Below are 20,951 nucleotides of genomic sequence, written 5' to 3'. Positions count from 1 at the left end.
AGTGTGGCAGGTCCTCAAATGGTTAAACATAGAATTACCACTCGTAGATATATACCAAGAGAAATGAAAACATGTCCACAGAAAGAGCTGCATACAAATGTCCATAACATTATTCATAATAGTCAAAAAAGGAAATAATCGGGGGAACCTGGCTGGTTTAGTTGGTAGAGCTCTCCTAATTCCAGAGTCATGAGTTCAAGCCCCACACTGGGCTTGGAACTTATTTTTAAAAAATAATAATTAAAAAAAGTGGAAATAATCCAAATGTCCATCAACTGATGAACAGTTAAAATAAATGTGACATATCCACCCAATGGAATATTTAGCAATAAAAAGAAATGAAGTACTAGTATACATACTCACACATAGATGAACCCTTAAAACATTATGCTAAGTGAGAAAAGCCATTCACAAAGGACCACATGATCCCATTTATAAGAAATGTCTAGAATAGGGGCACCTGGGTGGCTCAGTCCTTAAGCATCTGCCTTTGGGTCAAATCATGATCCCAGGGTCCTGGATCCAGCAGGGAGCCTGCTTCTCCCTCTCTCACTCCCCCTGCTTGTGTTCCCTCTCTAGCTGTGTCTCTCTCTGTCAAATAAATAAATAAAATCTTTTAAAAAAAAAAATGAAAAAAGAAAAGAAATGTCTAGAATAGGCAAATCTCTAAATAAGAAAGTAGAATAATGGTTGCCTAGGCTGGGGGGTGAGTGTTAAGGGGAAATGAGAAGTAATTACTTCTGGGTATAGAGTTCTTCGGGTGGGTAGTGAGGGAATGCTCTAAAACTGTCATAATAGTTGCATGATTCTGTGACTATACTAAAATCCACGTAAGTATGTACACTGTAAAGGAGTGAAATATATGGTATGTGAATTATAGCTCAATAAAGCTATTTTAAAAAGTGCACGCAGCAAAAGTTACAGAACTGAAAGAAAAAAGATAACTCCACAATTTTACTTTAACACTTCAACGCTTTTCTCAGTAACTATCATATCATGATTATATCAAACGTCAAATTAATCTTTGTTGAAAATGTATAGTGCTTTTTTTTTTTAATCAGTAAAAGAAACTTTTTCTTTTTTGTACAGTATCTTCAATTCTGGTTAAAAGAAGATATCCGAGAATATCTCAAGAGATTCCACAAAAGCAAAGGGAGAATGAAGATCTCTGGAAAACCTGTTGAGTAGAATTTACATATTTATCTTCTTCATGATTTGCTTGATAGCCTCTTAAATTATTACATTTCCTGTTTATTTCTTTCTCAACCAGAATGCAAGGTGCAATTTTCAAACTGCATGAGTATTTTTGTCATTTAAATAGGATTTGTACCAGCAAGCACAAACTACAGGATATCTTTTTAATTTTCCACCATAATATAAACAAAATGTCATTCGAGCATGTAAATTTTCAATATAAACATCCAGTAAAACCTTTCCATACATGTATTACCTGATCGATTCCCTTTCCTTTGCACTGAAGAATGATGACTTCAAGAAGTTTGGCTGCATGACATTCTGCATCTTCTCCTGCATCTCCACATAGAACCTACAGTAATTACAATTCAGCTCAGCAGTGAACACCATTGTATAGAATTTAACTTGAGTCTACAGGAAGCAAATATCCCATAAAAATTCAGGAATCATAGCTTGGGGGGCATCTGGGTGGCTCAGTCAGTTAAGTGTCTGCCTTCAGCTCAGGTCATGATCCCAGGGTCCTAGGATCAAGCCCAGCATTGCAATCATCACAATTACAATAAAGTAAGCTAGATGAGTTAAATGTCCAGATAAGAAAAGATTCCCTTTAAAGGCAGCAAAACAATAAAATGAAATCAAAAGAAATTTTTAAACAATGAAACAATTTAAACAATGAAACAAACCCTGTAGTTTTGTTTCTTTTGAGTTCATTTTTGTCATAATTTACTATCACACACCTTTTAATTTCTCCATATGGATTTTTATAACTACATTTTCCATGGATGTTATAATCATTTAGGACTGTAAGTATTATAGTACATAAGTATAATAGTTTACCAGACCATTCCTCTATTGTCAATTCTGTATTTCTACTATTATAAATAATTCTACAATGCACATGTTCATGCATAAAATTTGGAATATAATTGCCTTACAATAAGGTTCTCAGAAAAGAGATTTATAGAGTAGAGCCATGCTTATATTGGAAATGAGAAAATATGGAAAAATTAATAAAAGTCCAAACATAAGCTACAAGAAAAAGAACAGAGTTAACCTAAAGAGGAGACAGAAATTAAAAATACAGACAAAAAGAGGTAACCGAGAGAAACAAAAGACAGACTCATTAAATAAAGACAACAAATGGACTTTTGTCAAAATTATTCTTAAAGAGCAGAGAGCAAAATTATAAAAATATTAGAATTGAGAAACACATAAATACCGGTAAAGGAGAGATTAAAATAAGCAAATACTATGGAGAACATTATATCCCTTACATATTTGAAAGCTCAGATGAACTGGATAACTTCCTAGACAAATACAATTTAAGAAAACTGAATTAAAAAGAAATTCTTGATAAAGAAGACAGATTGAACATTCCCATTTAATTTTATTACTTCCCAAAAGACCATTAAAATGATAATAAAGAGGTTTCAGAGGCATAAATCCACAAAGACAGAGAAAAGGAAAAAAGTAGACAGCTATAAAATTTTGGAAACGAAAACAGATGGATCAGTGAACTGAATCACAAGCAGGTAGCCGGCAAAGCCAAAAATCAACCCTATTTACATAAAATTTAAAATTCTACCTCTTAGGGAAATATATCTACATCTAGATTCTAAATGTGAATGAGCTATGGAACCAGAATGTCTTCGTTCAAATTCCCGCTCTGACACTTATCTGTGCTTTTAAAAAAGCCAATTAACCTCTGTGTCTTACTGTCCCCATCTGTAAAAGGAAGATAATAATATAGTTACATGGTAGGGTTGTAGAATACAGAAAGAAAAAAAAAAATCACTCCCTTTGCCCCAAATTGCATTTACTTGGGTTTTTTCTTGGTTGGTTGGTTGATTTTAGTCCCTACCTCCAGAAGGAGAAAAAACAAAATATATTTTGGTAATTTAAAAAATGGAATCTAGAGCCAGATTACCTGGCTTCAAATATGGCTCCAATGTAGGCTAGTTCTGTGACTTAGGACAATTTGCCTCAGGCATGATGCAAAAAATTGTGCCTCAGTCTCCCCTTTGACCAAAATGTGATACTTTCTTCATAATGTTGTAAAGATAAAGTAAGTTAGTATGTATAAAGTACTTGGGAAATACCTCATATATAGTAAGAGTTCAGTAAGTATTAGCTATTAATAAAAACCAAGATTATGACATATATTTTCACCACTTGATAACTCTAAGGCCATGACCATGAACACTGCTTTTACCCCAGCTGCTATAATACAGAGCAGCTGTACTAATGGGTGTAGGACTGTTAGGTTTTCTGCTTGCTGTTTTCTCTTCCCTTTTCCCTCACTAGCAATGGTCTCCACTTAGGAGAGGATACTGAAGATTCCCAAGTGATTATGATTTAATAAGCTAGGTTATTTATTACAGACCTAAATGGGTCTTCAAAAATCATGATTCTAGGGTGCCTGGGTGGCTCAATGGGTTAAAGCCTCTGCCTTCGGCTCAGGTCATGATCTCAGGGTCCTGGGATCGAGCCCCACATTGGGCTCGCTGCTCAGCAGGGAGACTGCTTCCCCCTATCTCTCTGCCTGCCTCTCTGCCTACTTGTGATCTCTGTCTGTCAAATAAATAAATAAAATCTTTTTTAAAAAATCATGATTCTACTCCTTCAGTTTATATGTGATGAAACTCAGTGACCTCCCCAAATCTCCCAGGCTCTTTACAACTGAACTGAGACCTGAATCAGATGTGCTGATTTATCAGTTCAGAGCTCTTAACACCTCAGTACACATCTCCTCTAGTGAGGAAGACAGGCTGTACACTAGATATTTTACACCCAAGGCCAAACTTAAGTATCTGGCACCTCTATGCAATGCAGTTTTATATTTATGTACGTATAAATATTCACCTAAAGGAGAAGGAAAACATTATTTATATTCAACAATGATTCTAAGATATTACCAACAGAGGGCGAAATCTAACCTGTGACAAAGATAGAATAGTAGACAATCCTGTTTGTATGTAAATATAACAGTAGCCAGTATATGGCTAATAAATCATGTTGGACTGAGCTAAATGATGCCGTTTTTCCAACTATTCCAATTTTTCTATCTTATATTATTTATATTCAAAAAATATATACCTAGTGTTTTCCAATAAACATATTCAATTAAAAAAATCAGTGATTGATAAACTGTGGTTATTTTCTTAGCATTCTGCTTTTCTGTTATTGGTTTTTTAGCACTTGTCTTGAATCAAGTAGCAAGTTTGCATTTTTGAAAGAAGAAACATAAACAAAATTATTTGCCCTAAACATTATAAAGTGTACAGCTATAAAAGTGGCAAATGTCAGGAGTGCCTGGGTGGCTCAGATGGTTGAGCATTTGACTCTGGTTCAGTTCAGGTCATTATCTTGGGGTCATGAGATCGAGCCCCATATCAGGCTGTATGCTTGGCATGAAGTCTGCTTGGGATCCTCTCTCTCCCTCTGTCCCTACCACCCTGCATTCTCTCTCTCTCTCTAAAATAAAATAAATCTTAAAAAATAAATAAATAAATAAGGGGAGCCCAGGTGGCTCAGTCAGTTAAGCCTCAGACTCCTGATTTCAGCGCAGGTCATGATCTCGGGATCATGGTATCAAACCCCCACACTAAGGAATCTGCTGGCGATGTGCTCTGTCCCTCTCCCTCTGCCCCGCCCCCCTGCTCTCTCTCCAATAGATGAATAGATTTTTTAAAAATAAAATAAATAAAAATTTTAAAATTAATAAATAAAAATGGCAAATAGTCTTTTTTTTTTTTAAGATTTATTTGTTTATTTGACAGAGAGAGATCACAAGTAGGCAGAGAGGCTGGCAGAGAGAGAGAGGAGGAAGCAGGCTCCCGCCGAGCAGAGAGCCCGATGCGGGGCTCAATCCCAGGACCCTGAGATCATGACCTGAGCCGAAGGCAGAGGCTTTAACCCACTGTGCCACCCAGGCGCCCCAAAAATGGCAAATAGTCTTAAGCACAACACACAATAAAAAACCATCAAATTACAATTCCAAAGCCTATTAGAAAATAAAAAATAGCAAATGTTGAAGTCAATACAGAACTAAAGTATAAGAAACAAACTGAAACAGTGTCCTGAAATAAAACACTTAAACATTAGTAAGAACCATTATAACAACTGATTAGGACACACTTACCTTTCTACACATTGTAAAAAGTATTTCTAAATGCTTTGGATTAGATAATAAAGTATCAGTATCTATTGTCACATAATTATGCAGGAGAGGCATCATATCTGGAAAAAAAATTCAAAAGCCCAATGAGACTTGAGTGACAAGAATAGAAATAAATTATTCCCACTGAAACCACATTCTATAGCACCCACACATTACTATCTTCCCTCACAACCACAAAATGCTAGTAACATAAGTGACAGATCTGCTCTTCCTAGACGAGGAAGATGTGGATCAGAAAGATTAAAATGCTCATCTTTTATTATAGTGATTGTTCTCAATTTTTGTCTTTTTCTCCATAGAAGTCGTCATCTTTTGACAAACTGTGTATTTTCTTGCTTGTCTATGTGCTCCCCACCCTCCCCGTTCTTCCCACCCAACTAGAAGGGAAGCGTCAAAAGAGCACACACTATTTTGCTCACTGCTACACTGCTATGCTTAGAACAGTTCTGGGAATATAGACAGCATTCAGAAAATAGTAATTTCAATTAATGTATGGGTATATGTGCTGACTGCAAACTGATTTAAGATACAACAGGAAACAGTCCCCCTTCTACTGGCTGTATTCCTGGAGCTGCAAAACACTGCTCCAATAGCACCACCCTTTACTCAACAGGGAAAGAACAAGGATTTTCTGATTAGTAGTGGAATCATGTGAGTCTTTATGTCAACCGCCAAAGGAAATAATGTCTAGACACAGAAAAGCAAAAATGTTAGATGGTCAAAGCCATACCTGTAAAGTATTCAAAACAATCCTGCTGAAAAACCTCATATAATATACCTAGCAGCTGCCACATTTGAGGGGAAATACCATGGCAGGTTAAACTATATGCCAGTGAAAGAATTTCTTCATAGAATTCTAGAAGGAAGAAAATCTCTAGTTAGAATGCTAGAAAACAGCAAAAATTAACCACAGAGACCACAGATAGGAAGATTTAGGTTATCCACTCGCATACATTCCTCTCACACATAACATACGTCAAGCACCCCTCATCGGCATTCCCATCTTCAGCTACCTGTATTTGCCACCTTCCCTTTCTTACCAAGATCCGCCCCCTACTCAGTCAGTTGGCACAAAAATTTGTTTTTACTAAACTCACCCATAATACTGGAAATATGGATATGTGTGTGTGTGTGTGTATATATATATATATTTTTTTTTTTAAATACTTTATTTGTTAGAGAGAGAGAACACAAGCAGGCAGAGTGGCAGGCAGAGGCAGAGGGAGAAGCAGGCTCCCTGCTGAGCAAGGAGCCCCATGAAGGACTCGATCCCAGCACCCTGGGATCATGACCTGAGACAAAGATGCTTAACTGACTAAGCCACACAGGATCCCCAGGAATATGTATATTTCTGATACTGTGTAATAAATAAAATAAAGTTTATACTTCTAAAGCTATGTCAGAAATGGATACAAGAAGGAAGAGATTGTTGTCTATCTCTCATGCACAGAATTTTTAACTTACAAATAATTAATATTCTTTGGGAAGCTTAATTATGCTAGGCTAAAATATCTTCCTGCCTCACATATATTTACAAACTATATTCTGGACCGTATTTTGTCAATTTACAAGACAATTATACCCACTATAAAAAGTCCAAAGGAATGCTCTTATATTTGCAGATATGTCTTTATTATTACCCTCTGTCAAAAGGAAATCATATCTAAACACACAATGAGAAAACACAATTCTCAATACAAAATTTTCAAATAACTCCTGGTCACTAAGCAAAAGTCTTTTAACTTCAAAGGTTTTTTCCCTCTTTTTTAAAAGGTACTAGGTACACCTGGGTGGCTCAGTGGGTTAAACATCAGACTCTTGATTTCCTTTTGGCTCAGGTCATGATCTCAGGGTCGTAAGATTGAGTCCTACATCAGACTCTGTGCTGAGCGTGGTACCTACTTAAAATTCTCTCCCTCTCCCTCTGCACTGTGCGCTCTCTCTCTCAAAAATTTTTTTAAAATCTTTAAAAAAATAAAAGAAACTAATATTCACCCTGGGAGCATTTGGAGTTTTTTTTAACATTATTTAAAACAACATATTCAAAAGCTAGTAGACAGATACTTGCCTTACCAAGAACAATCTGGAAATCACAGATATTGGGAAATAATTTGTTACATAAGACAATCACTTGAAAAGCAGCACTATCTGAATATGAAATATCTGAAAGTTCTGTTTATCACCACCCACACCTTGTATATGATGAAAGGAGAGCAAATGCCTCTAACATGAAGCCTAAAGACAGAAATGTGGCCGAGATTTCCTTGCATACCCTTGACAGCTTCAGCATGTGTGCAAGACCCAGCCACCCTGAGGCTGAAGACCAGACCTTTAAAACTTGACAGAGAAATGAGAAAGCGCAAAGCTGTTTCAGATTACTTTTTGAGGCCGTACTGGAGTCTGGACCAGTACCAGACCCCAAGAGGTCTCCTCAGCAGACCACTACCAGGGCACAGTCCTGCTGGCCCCAGCCAACTCCAGCCTCCCCATGGGTTCAGTGAGCTAAATTCCACTTACACCCGAATGCACCAAAAGTTATTTCAACTATTCTCAACCAAGAAGACTAACTGTTAGGGAAGGATGGTTGTACTGACTTTGACTCTCTGCGTACGATAAAACAGTTGAAGCAGAAATAGTCAATCCTGGCTACTAATAATAAATGAAATTTTAGGACTAAACTAGCAATGTAAACAGGCCAGGGAAAAAAGGGAAGTGGGACAATGGAAAGAGAGTAGACCATGGACACAAATGAAGTCAGGCTGCTGGGGTGAAGGTCCTGGAATAATAGAGTCATCCCATGACATCTTACAGAACAAATATACATAACATATTTTTTTTAATCTAAGATCCTGTATGGCCAAATATCAGTTCAAAATGGGCCACTAACGGGGTGCATGGGTGGCTAAGTCGTTAAACGTCTGCCTTCAGCTCAGGTGATGATCCCAGGGTCCTGGGATTGAGCCCCTCATCAGGCTCTCTATTCAACAGGAAGCCTACTTCTCCCTCTCCCACTCCCCTGCTTTTATTCCCTGTCTCACTGTCTCTCTCTGTCAAATAAATAAATAAAATCTTTAAAAAATAAAGAAAGAAAAAAAAATGGGCCATTAACATTACATTACAGCTAAAAATGTAAAAAAGACCATCCATCACCTTAGGGCTAGGGATGGGATATCAGACAGGAATTGGGGCCATGCTTTCTCCTCTACCCACTGCACCCAAAACTCAGCCCATTTCCTTAACATGCTGATGTTGCAACTGCTCAAATCAAACAGCTGGTATAGGCAGATTAGAAGGCTGGTATAAACTATTTCTCTTTGCCTTACTGCATGATTTCACTCCTCAGGGTTACTTTACTTTAAATTTAAATGGAGTATCTTCAGTTACAATCTCTTCCTTGAATAAGGGGATCAGTGAATATATTTTTTGCTTATCAGAATCTCTAGGGTTATGGTCCAGATATGTCATTTTAACTGGTTGCAGGGAATTCTTTATGCACCCCAAACTTGAGAACTACTGCTTTATAACAATGATTTCAAAAGGAAGGAGGAGGTACCCTCAGCAGTGTACAAGATAATCCACTCAGAAGGGAAAATAATGTATTACAATACTTTACGTATATAGATGTTTAATCCCATCATTTTACATTTCTATTTTTATGGACGTAAATGTAATTTGCTAACATATGTATATTGCCTACAATATGCATTCAAATATCATTCACCTATATTAGAAGTGCATGCTCAATTTGTTACTAATGTTATGAATGATAAAAAGCTGGGAGACAACTGCTCTTAAACAGTCATCTGCTTTTCTTCCACCTCTGTTTGCACGCTATAGAGGCTGCTTCTAGAGTGTACACATGCCCACATGACTTGGGGCTGCCACCTTCAAAATGCTTGAATATATGGAAAAACAAGCCTCCTCTACAAATTCCCCATCAGTCTGTAACATCCTGATTCTATCAGTTACTCATTCTATTCAGAAGTCAGGCACTATAATATAACAGAACAACAATCATTTCATACTTCTGATAGGACATAGGTCTGTCATTTTACATTTTTCAATTCCAGATTAAAGTAACCTCACCTAAACTTCATTCCAGTTCTTCCTTTCTAAAAATGTAAAAACTTAAAGTTCTCTGTCCTGTAAAAATTACAGGACAAAAATTCTTTATTGGATGTATTAAATTTTTCCCTAAATGAAAACACAGATATCTAATACTAGAAAGTATATCCAGAAACAGAAGAGAATGCAAGCTTTTTTTCCTCAAAATTATCCATATCGTTGAATTTGAAGGGCTAAAAGTGTACTTTAAGTTCACCAAATTAAAGAATATCAGTTTACCTTTTCACTCTATCTTTGACTTACCAATTACATGTTTCTGTAAAACAAGATCAATGATCCGTAGACAAATATTCTCTAACTGCTGAGTAACCTAAAGATAAATTTAAACATTTAGTTTAAAATTCACCATGACAACCCTTAATCTATTAATATTAGCCGATTAAAAATACTGAAGGGATTTTTTTGAGAGAAGTGGACAATTCTAAATTTCAAGAGAAAAATATAACCAAGAAATTCTGAAAAGTAAATTAATGATAAAAGTGGGAGTTAAGTCCATAATAAAATTACAAATTAAATTAGTTCCTTACCTCCTATTTTATACCAAAATAAGTTCCTAATGAATGAAAGATTTCTGTGTGAAAACGTGGGCCATAAGAATACTAGAAGAGGGGTGCCTGGGTGGCTCAGTGGGTTAAAGCCTCTGCCTTCAGCTCAGGTCACGATCCCGGGGTCCTGGGATCAAGCCCTGCATCAAGCTCTCTGCTCATCAGGGAGCCTGCTTCCCCCTCTGCCTATTTGTGATCTCTGTCTGTCAAATAAATAAATAAAATCTTAAAAAAAAAAAAAAAGAATACTAGAAGAGGAGGGGGAGGAGCAAGATGGCGGAGGAGTAGGAGACTGAAATATCATCAAGTCTCAGGAATTCAGCTACATAATCATCAAACCATTCTGAACACCTACAAACTCAACAGGAGATAGAACAAAAGAAGAGCAACAATTCTAAGAACAGAAAATCAACCACTTTCCGGAAGGCAGGACATAGAGAGAAGTGAATCTGAAGCTCCAGGAAGACAGACCGTTGGGGGAAGGGCCAGCTCCCAGCAAGTGAGAGAGCAGAGGAGCCCAAAATCAGAACTTTTGGAAGTCTGCTCCATTGAGGGACACTGCTCTAATGGCTAAGCCCTTGTGGGGACAGTGCGGTCTCAGGACCCTGGGCGGGGGGGGGGGGGGGGGGGTCACAAGAAGACCAGAGTGTCTGAGTGTGGCAGACCTGCCAAGTATCCAGACAGGGAAGCTGGCTCCAGAGACAGAGCCGGAGCCAAGGAGTGAGCTCTCATCTCTGGGTTACCTTAAACTGTGATCCAAGACGCAGTCAGGCCACTGCTCTTTGATCAGGGACCCCACAAGTAGCAGATCTAGAGAGACCTCCTCCTTCTTCCCCAGGGAGGAGTGGCGCGGGAACACATGGCAGGAATCGGCTATGTTTGAAGACTCCAAACGGGGTCGTGCGCCAGAGATAGAAACGCTCCATCACAGCCTGTGAGCTCGGAGCAGGACTGGAGACCAGGGAGACAGGAAGGATTGACTGCTTTTCTCTGAGGGTACCCTGAGGAGTGGGGCCCTAAGCTCTCAGCTCCTACGGGGCCAGAGATCGGGAGGCTGCCATTTTCATTCCCATCCTCCAAATCTGTATGGAAAGCGTTCAGGGAACAAAAGCTGCCAAGAGTGAACCAGAGTTGGCAAGGGGGGTACAATTCCGCCTCAGGCAAAGACATTTGAGAATCACTATAACAGGCCCCTCCCCCAGAGGATCAGCAAAAACATCCAGCTGTGACCAAGTTCACCAGAGTTAGGGGAACTGTGAACTCCAGAGCTAAGGGAAAGCAACTATAGAATTAATGGCTTTTCCCCCATGATCCTTTAGTCTTTCGAAGTTAATTTTTTTTTATTTAATTTTTTCTAGGGGGCACCTCGGTGGCTTAGTGGTTGGGTGTCCGCCTTTGGCTCAGCTTATGATCCAGGGTCCTGGGATTGAGCCCTACCTCAGGCTCTGCTTGGCAGAAAGCCTGCTTCTCCCCCTCCCACCCACCCCACTGTGTTCCCTCTCTCCCTGTGTCTCTCCCTGTCAAATAAGTAAATAAAATCTTTAAAAATAATAATAATTTTATTTTTTTCTTATTCTATTTTTTAATTTATCCTCTTTCCTATTTTAATGTTTTTTAACTATTTTATCTTATCAAAACCTTTTTAAAAATCTTTTGTAATCATTGTTATAGTCATATTTTATCCCTTCATTGTATGTAACCTTATTTTTTGTATACATATAGGTTATTTTTTTCTTTAAAACTTTGGGATACAATTTCTTCTAACAGATCAAAATATACCCTAAATCTAGTACATGGCTTTGTTCTAGTCCCCAGCCTGATCACATTCCTTCCTCTTCTTTTTTTCTTTTTCAACCAACTTCTTATCAATTCCTTTTTCTTTTTCAACCAACTTCTTATCAATTCCTTTTTTAGAATTTTTTTAAAAAAGATTTTATTTATTTGACAAAGAGACACAGAGAGGGAACACAAGCAGTGGGAGTGGGAGAGGGAGAAGCAGGCCTCCCGTCGAGCAGGGAGCCCAATGTGGGCCTCGATCCCAGGACCCTGGGATTATGACCTGAGCCGAAGGCAGACACTTAATGACAGAGCCACCCAGTCGCCCTTTTTCAAATTTTCATCTTTACACTCATATTCCATCACTTCATCATGTTTACCCTTATTTTTGTATATAAGTTTTTCTTTCTTTAAAATTTTGGGAGGTGGTTTCTTCTAACAGACCAAAATACACCCAAAATCAAGTATGTGGCTCTGTTCTATTCACCAGTCTAATATATATCTAATATATATATATATATATATTTCCCCCTCCCCTTTTTCTCCCCCCAGATTCAGGTCTCTTCTGATTTGGATAGTGTATATTTTTCTGGGGTTGTTGCTACCCTCTTAGTATTTTGTTCACTCATTCATCTATTCTTATCTGGATCAAATAACAAGGCAGAAAAACTCACCACAAAAAAGAACAAAAGGCAGTATCAATAGCTACGGACCTAATCAATACAGACAGCAATATGTCAGAAGTAGAGTTCAGAATGATGATTATCAAGGTGCTAGTTGGGCTCAAAAAAGCATGGAAGACACTAGTGAATCCCTTTCTAGAGAAATAAAAGAACTAAATTCTAATGAAGTTGAAATAAAAAAAGCTATTAATGAGGTACAATCAAAAATGGAGGCTCTTACTGCTAGGATAAATGAGGCAGAAGAGAGAATTAGTGATACAGAAGACCAAATAATGGAGAATAAAGAAGCTGAGAAAAAGAGACAAACAACTACTGGACCACGAGGGGAGAATTCGAGAGATAAGTGATACCATAAGACAAAACAGTATTAGAACAATTGGGATCCCAGAAGAAGAAAGAGAGAGAGGAGGAAGGTATACTGGAGCAAATTATAAAATAGAGAATCTCCATAATATGCAAAGGGAACAAGCATCAAAATCCAGGAGGCACAGAGAACCCCCAACAAAATCAATAAAAACAGGTCCACACCTCATCATCTAATAGTAAAACTTACAAGTCTCAGCGACAAAGAGAAAATCCTGAAAGCAGCTCAGGACGAGAGGTCTCTAACATACAATGATAGAAATAATAGCTTGACAGCAGACCTATCCACACAGACCTGACAGGCCAGAAAGGACTGGCATGATGTATTCAGAGCATTAAACAAGAAAAATATGCAGATAAGAACACTATATCCAGCTACGCTGTCATTGAAAATAGAAGGAAAGATAAAAAGCTTCTAGGACAAAAAAATTTAAAAGAATTTGCAAACACCAAACCAGCCCTACAGGAAATATTGAAAGGGGTCCTCTAAGCAAAGAGAGGGCCTAAAAGCTACGGGCCAGAAAGGAACAGAAACAATATATGTAACTGTCACCTTACAGATAATACAATGGCACTAAATTCATATCTTTCAATAGTTACCCTGAATATAAATTCGCTAAATGCCCCAATCAAAAGACATAGGGTGTTAGAATGGATAAAAAACAAGACCCATCGATATGCTGTCTACAAGAAACTAATTTTAGACCCAAAGACACCACCAGATTTAAAGTGAGGGGGTGGAAAACAATTTAGCATGCTAATGGACATCAAAAGAAGCTAGGGTGGGAATCCTTATATCAGATAAATTAGATTTTAAGCCAAAGAATATAATAAGAGATAAGGAAGGACACTATATCATACTTAAAGGGTCTGTTCAACAAAAAGATCTACCAATTTTAAATATCCATGCCCCTAACATAGGAGCAGTCAATTATATAAAACAATTAATAACAAAAATCAAAGAAACACATCAAGAATAATATAATAATAGTAGGGACTTTAACACCCCCTCACTGAAATGGACAGATCATCTAAGCAAAAGATTAACAAGGAAATAAAGACTTTATTTTTTTTTAAAGATTTTACTTATTTACTTGACAGAGAGACAAAGAGAGATCCTAAGTAGGCAGAGAGGCAGAGGAGGAAGCAGGCTCTCTGCTCAGCAGGGCTCGATCCAAGGACCCTGAGATCATGACCTGAGCCAAAGGCAGAGGCTTAACCCACTGAGCCACCCAGGCACCCCAGGAAATAAAGGCTTTAAATGAGACACTGGACCAGATGGACATCACAGATATATTCAGAACATTCCATCCCAAAGCAACAGAATACACATTCTTCTCTAGTGCACATAGAACATTCTCCAGAATAGATCCCATTCTGGGTCACAAATCAGGTCTCAACTGGTACCAAAAGACTGGGATCATTCCTGGCATATTTTCAGACCACAGTGCTCTAAAACTAAAACTTAATGACAAGAGGAAATTTGGAAAGAACTCAAATACATGGAGGCTAAAGAGCATCCTACTAAATAATGAATGGGTCAACCAGGAAATTAAAGAAGAATTTTAAAAATTCATGGAAACAAATGAAAATGAAAACACAACTGTCCAAAATCTTTGGGACACAGCAAAGGCAGTCCTGAGAGGAAAGTATACAGCAATGCAAGGCTTTCTCAGGAACAAGAAAGGTCTCAAGTACATAACCCAACCCTACTCTTAAAGGAGATGGAGAGAAAACAGCAAATAAAGCCTAAACCCGGCATTAGAAGAGAAATCATAAAGTTCAGAGCAGAAATCAATGAAATAGAAACCAAAAGAACAGTAGAACAGATCAACAAAACTAGGAGGTGGTTCTTTGAAAGAATTAATAAGATTGATAAACCCTGGCCAGACTTATCAAAAAGAAAAGATAAAGGGCCCAAATTAATAAAATCATGAATGAAAGAGGAGCGATCACAACCAACACCAAAGAAATACGAACAATTTAAGAACATACTATGAACAACTATACACCAGAAAACTGGACAATCTGGAAGAAATGGACGCATTCCCAAAGACATATAAACTACCAAAACTGAGCCAGGAGAAATAGAAAACCTGAACAGACCCATAACCAGTAAGGAGATCGAAGTAGTCATCAAAAATCTCCCAAAAAACAAGAGCCTAGGGCCAGACGGCTTCCCAGGGGAATTCTACCAAACATGTAAGAAGAATTAATACCTGTTCTCCTGAAACTGTTCCAAAAAATAGAAATGGAAGGAAAACTTCCAAACATATTTTATGAGACTCATTTTATGAGGCCAGCACTACCTTGATCCCAAAACCAGACAAAAACCCCACCAAAAAGAATTACAGACCAATATCCCTGATGAACACTGATGCAAAAATTCTCACCAAAATACTAGCCAATAGGACCCAACAGTACATTAAAAGGATTATTCACCATGACCAAGTGGGATTTATTCCTGGCCTGCAAGGATGGTTCAACATCCGCAAATCAATGTGACACAAGACATTAATAAAAGAAAAAATAAGAATCATAGGATCTTCTCAATAGATGCTAAAAAAGCATTTGACAAAGTACAGCATCCTTTCTTGATCAAAACTCTTCATAGAGTATAGGCATAGAGGGTACGTACCTCAATATCATCAAAGCCATCTATGAAAAACACACAGTGAATATCATTCTCAATGGGGAAAAGCTCTCAGCTTTTCCCCTAAGGTCAGGAACACGGCAGGACTATCCACTATCACCACTGCTATTCGACATAGTATTAGAATCCTAGCCTCAGCAGTCAGACAACAAAAAGAAATAAAAGGCATCCAAATTGGCAAAGAAGTCAAACTCTCACTCTTTGCACATGATAAGATACTTTATGTGGAAAATCCACAAGACTCCACTCCAAAACTGCTAGAACTCATACAGGAATTCAATAAAGTTGTAGGACATAAAATCAATGCACAGAAGTAGCTATATTTCTATACTACAACAGCAAGACAAAAGAAAGAGAACTTAAGGACTCGATCCCATTTACAATTTCACCCAAAACCATAAGCTACCTAGGAATAAATCTAACTGAAGAGGCAAAGAAAGTACTCATGAAAGAAAGTGAGGAAGACACAAAGAAATGGAAAAATATTCCATGTTCATGGATAGGAAGAACAAATATTGTGGAAATGTCTATGCTACCTAAAGCAATCTACATATTTAAGACAATCCCTATCAAAATACCATCAACTTTTTTCACAGAGACGGAACAAAAAACCCTAAAATTTATATGAAACAAGAAAAGACCCTGAATAGCAAGAGGAATGTTGAAAAAGAAAACCAAAGTTGGTGGCATCACAATTCCAGACTTCAAGCTCTAATACAAAGCTGTCATCATCAAGACAGTATGGTACTGGCACAAAAACAGACACATAGGTCAATGGAACAGAATAGAAAGCCCAGAAACAGACCCTCAACTCTATGGTCAACTAATCTACGACAAAGCAGGAAAGAATGTCCAATGGAAAAAAGACAGTCTCTTCAACAAATGGTGTTGGGAAAGCGGGACAGCCACATGCAGAAAAATGAAACTGGACCATTTCCTTACACCACACATGAAAATAGGCTCAAAATGGATGAAGGGCCTCAATGTGAGACAGGAATCCATCAAAATCCTTGAGGAGAACACAGGCAGCAATTTCTTCGACCTCAGCCACAGCAATTTCTTCCTAGAAACATCTCCGAAGGCAAGGGAAACAAGGGCAAAAATGAACTATTTGGACTTCATCAAGATCAAAAGCTTTTGTACAGCAAATGAAACAGTCAACAGCACCAAAAGACAAGCGACAGGCTGGGAGAAGATATTTGCAAATGACATGTGAGATAAAGGGCTAGTATCCAAAATGTATAAAGAACTCAGCAAACTCAACCCCCAAAGAACAAATAACCCAATCAAGAAATAGGCAGAAGACATGAACAGACATTTCTGCAAAGAAGACATCCAAATGGCCAACAGACACATGAAAAAGTGCTCAACATCACCCGGCACCAGGGAAATACAAATCAAAACCACAGTGAGATACCATCTCACACCAGTCAGAAAATGACAGATGTTGGCAAGGAGGCGGAGAAAGGGGAGCCCTCTTACACTGTTGGTGGCAATGCAACTGGTGCAGCCACTCTGGAAGACAGTATGGAGGTTCCTCAAAAAGTTGAAAATAGAGCTACCCTATGACCCAGCAATCGTACCACTGGGTATTTACCCTAAAGATACAAATGTAGTGATCCAAAGGGGCATGTGCACCTGAATGTTTATAGCAGCAATGTCCACAATAGCCAAACGATGGAAAGAACCCAGATGTCCATCAACAGATGAATGGATAAAGAAGATGTGGTGTGTGTATATATATATATATATATATATATATATACACACAATGGAATACTAAGCAGCCATCAAAAAATCCTAAAATCTTGCCATTTGCAATGACGTGGATGGAACTAGAGGGTATTATGCTTAGCAAAATAAGTCAATTAGAGAAAAACAATTATTATATGAGATCTCTGATATGAGGAATTTGAGAGGCAGGGTGGGGGGTGGAATCGATTCTCTCATTTCCCTTTATATATTTTCATTGTTAGTGTATAAGAAAGCAACTGATTTCTGTACATTGATTTTGTATCCTGCCACATTACTGAATTGATGTATGAGTTCTAGTAGTTTGGGGGTGGAGTCTTTTGGGTTTTCCATATAAAGTATCATGTCATCTGCAAAGAGAGAGAGTTTGACTTCTTCACTGTTAATTTGAATACCTCTTATTTCTTTTTGTGGTCTGATTGCTGTTGCTAGGACTGCTAGTACTATGCTGAACAACAGTGGTGAGAGCGGGCATCCTTGTCACGTTCCTGATCTCAAAGGGAAGGAAGGCTGTCAACTATTCCCCATTCCCATTGAGGATGATATTCGCTGTGGGTTTTTCATAGATAGATTTTATGAAGTTGAGGAATGTTCCCTCTATCCCTATACTTTGAAGCGTTTTAATCAGGAATGGATGGTATATCTTGTCAAATACTTTTTCTGCATCAATTGAGAGGACCATGTGGTTTTTCTCTCTTCTCTTATTGATTTGTTCTATCACATTGATTGATTTGCGAATGTTGAACCACCCTTGCATCCCAGGGATAAATCCCACCTGGTCACGGTGGATAATCTTTTTAATGTACTGTTAGATCCTATTAGCTGGGATCTTGTTGAGAATCTTAGCATCCATATTCATCAGGGATATTGGTCTGAATTTCCCCCTTCTAAGACTCCTTGGTGGGGTCTTTGCCTGGTTTGGGGATCAGGGTAATGCCGGCTTCATAAAGAGTCTGGAAGTTTTCCTTCTGCTTCAGTTGTTTGAAACAGCTTCAGGAGAATAGGTATTATTTCTTCTTTGAATGTTTGGTAGAATTCTCCAGGGAATCCGTCAGGTCCTGGGCTCTTGTGTTTTGGGAGGTTTTTGATCACTGCTTCAATCTTGTTACTAGATATTGGTCTATTCAGGTTGTCAATTTCTTCCTGATTCAGCTTTGAAAGTTTATAGTTTTCCAGGAAGGCATACATTTCATCTAGGTTGCTTAACTTATTGGCATATAACTGTTGATAATAATTTCTGATTATTGTTTCTATTTCCTTGATGTTTGCTGTGATCTCTCCCTTTTCATTCATAATTTCACTGGCGTTTTTCAAAGAGCTGGAACAACTCGAAATTTGTATGGAACCAGAAGAGACTCCAAATTGCTAAGGAAATGTTGAAAAAGAAAAACAAAACTGGGGGCCTCACATTGTCTGATTTCAAGCTTTACTACAAAGGGGTGATCGCCAAAACAACATGGTACTGGCACAAAAACAGACACAGACCAGTGGAACAAAGTAGCCCAGATATGGACCCTCAACTCTATGGTCAAATAATCTTCGACAATGCAGGAAAAAACATACAGTGGAAAAAAAGACAATCTCTTCAATAAATGTGCTGGGAAAATTGGACAGCTATGTGTAGAAGAATGAAACTTGACCATTTGCTTACACCATACACAATGATAAACTCGAAATGGATAAAAGACCTCAACGTGAGGCAGGAATCTAGCAAAATCCTAGAGGAGAACATACGCAGTAACCTCTTTGACATCAGCCACAGCACCTTTTTTCAAGATATGTTTCCAAAGGCAAAGGAAACAAAAGCGAAAATGAACTTTTGGGACTTTATCAAGATCAAAAGCTTCTGCACAGCAAAGGAAACAGTCAACAAAACAAAGAGGCAACCCACAGAGTGGAAGAAGATATTTGCAAATCACACTACAGACAAAGGGCTGATATCCAAGATGTATAAAGAACTCCTCAAACTCAACACACACAAAACAGATAATCATGTCAAAAAGTGGGCAGAAGACAGGAACAGACTTCTCCAATGAAGACATACAAATGGCTACCAGACACATGAAAAAAATGTTCATCATCATTAGCCATCAGGGAAATTCAAATCAAAACCACATTAAGATACCACCTTACACCAGTTAGAATGGCGAAAATTAACAAGACAGTAAACAGCAAGTGTTGGAGAGGATGTGGAGAAAGGGGAGCCCTCTTACACTGTTGGTGGGAATGCAAGCTGGAGCAGCCACTTTGGAAAACAGTGTGGAGATCTCAAAAAATTAAAAATAGAGCTACCCTATGACTCTGCAATTGCACTACTGGGTATTTACCCCAAAGATATAGATGTAGTGAAAAGAAAGGTCATCTGTATGAATGGCCACAGTCACCAAACTGTGGAAAGAACCAAGATGCCCTTCAACGGACAAATGGATAAAGAAGATATGGTTCATATATACAATGGAATATTATGCCTCCATCAGAAAGGATGAATATCCAACTTTTGTATCAACATGGATGGGACTGGAGGAGATTATGCTGAGTGAAATAAGTCAAGCAGAGAGAGTCAAGTACCATATGGTTTCACTTACTTGTGGAGCATAGGGAGTAACACAGAGGACACGGGGAGATGGAGAGGAAGAGTGAGTTGGGGGAAACTGGAGGGGGAGAAGAACCATGACAGACTGTGGACTCTGAGAAACAAACTGAGGGTTTTGGAGGGGAGGGGGATGGAGGGTTGGGTGAGCCTGGTGGTGGGTATTGCGGAGGGCACGGATTGCATGGAGCACTGGGTGTGGTGCATGAACAATGAATTTTGGAACACTGAAAAGAAATAAAATAAAATTTAAAAAAACCAAAACTGCATGCTATTTTATTTTCATAAAAGAAAAATACACACATTCTTTTGCTTAGCTATTACAATAGAAAAAAATCTTTGGAAGGATAGAAAGACCTCATTAGGGAGCTACCTCCAGAGAGAACGAGATCTGGGGAGCTGAGGGAGAAGGTAAATTTTCACTGTCTTTTCATACCTTTTGGATTTTTCAACATACATTGTACTAAATATTTTTTAAGTAAATAAAAATTAAACTCCATCATGGGTTACATTTTTCATCTGAGTCTCCTATTTCAAGTTTGGGGCATATTCTCTGAATATTCAGTTATAAAGTACTATATTAAATATGCAACATATGTTGCCATCATGGACACGCAGCCACCAGAACAGCTGCCAGTTGTAAATAATTGATACGCTTATTTATCACTACATACCCCTGAAAACCAGCCCTAGAAATAGATATATGTGCAGTAACATTATCCGGAGGAATATACAATAAATGCTAACAACTGTTAAAAAAAAAATAGAAAAAAAATAAAGTACAGTCTTAAAGTTCAAATGCTCCAAAATTTTCCCAGTTTACAAATTTGTCAATATATTTAAAACCATTAAAGCAAAACTGCATATGCATAAGCATCTGGTTTAAATTTCTAATTCTGTTCTGTATACATTAAGTGTTTCTACATGTATTCATACACAAGGGATTTTTCCTTTTAAGGAAGGATTCTTCTCAACGTTTGCTTTTAATAAGTCAAAGTTCAAGATCAGAACAGGCAGTCAGGAGACCCAGATTCCAGCCCTTGTTTTGCCTCTAATTATCTATGATCTTGGTAAAGCCACTTACCAAAGG

General features: G+C 38.0%; 1 protein-coding gene across 2 annotated transcripts in view; it reads right to left on the bottom strand.

Moving 5' to 3' along the window:
- IPO8 (importin 8) overlaps nucleotides 1–20,951 on the bottom strand; it is an 82,844-nt gene that overhangs the window by 25,792 nt on the left and 36,101 nt on the right. For both annotated transcript variants that reach the window (XM_080809947.1, XM_080809948.1), the window contains 4 exons: nucleotides 9,743–9,809; nucleotides 6,105–6,230; nucleotides 5,336–5,433; nucleotides 1,451–1,546 (listed from right to left, as the gene is read on the bottom strand). In XM_080809947.1, coding sequence (XP_080666073.1) covers nucleotides 1,451–1,546; nucleotides 5,336–5,433; nucleotides 6,105–6,230; nucleotides 9,743–9,809 — 387 coding nt within the window. The remainder of the gene's footprint in view (nucleotides 1–1,450; nucleotides 1,547–5,335; nucleotides 5,434–6,104; nucleotides 6,231–9,742; nucleotides 9,810–20,951) is intronic.

Source organism: Martes martes (genome assembly GCF_963455335.1).
Source record: "Martes martes genome assembly, chromosome: 8".
NCBI lineage: Eukaryota > Metazoa > Chordata > Mammalia > Carnivora > Mustelidae > Martes > Martes martes.
This window is presented reverse-complemented; position numbering and strand designations above follow the sequence as displayed.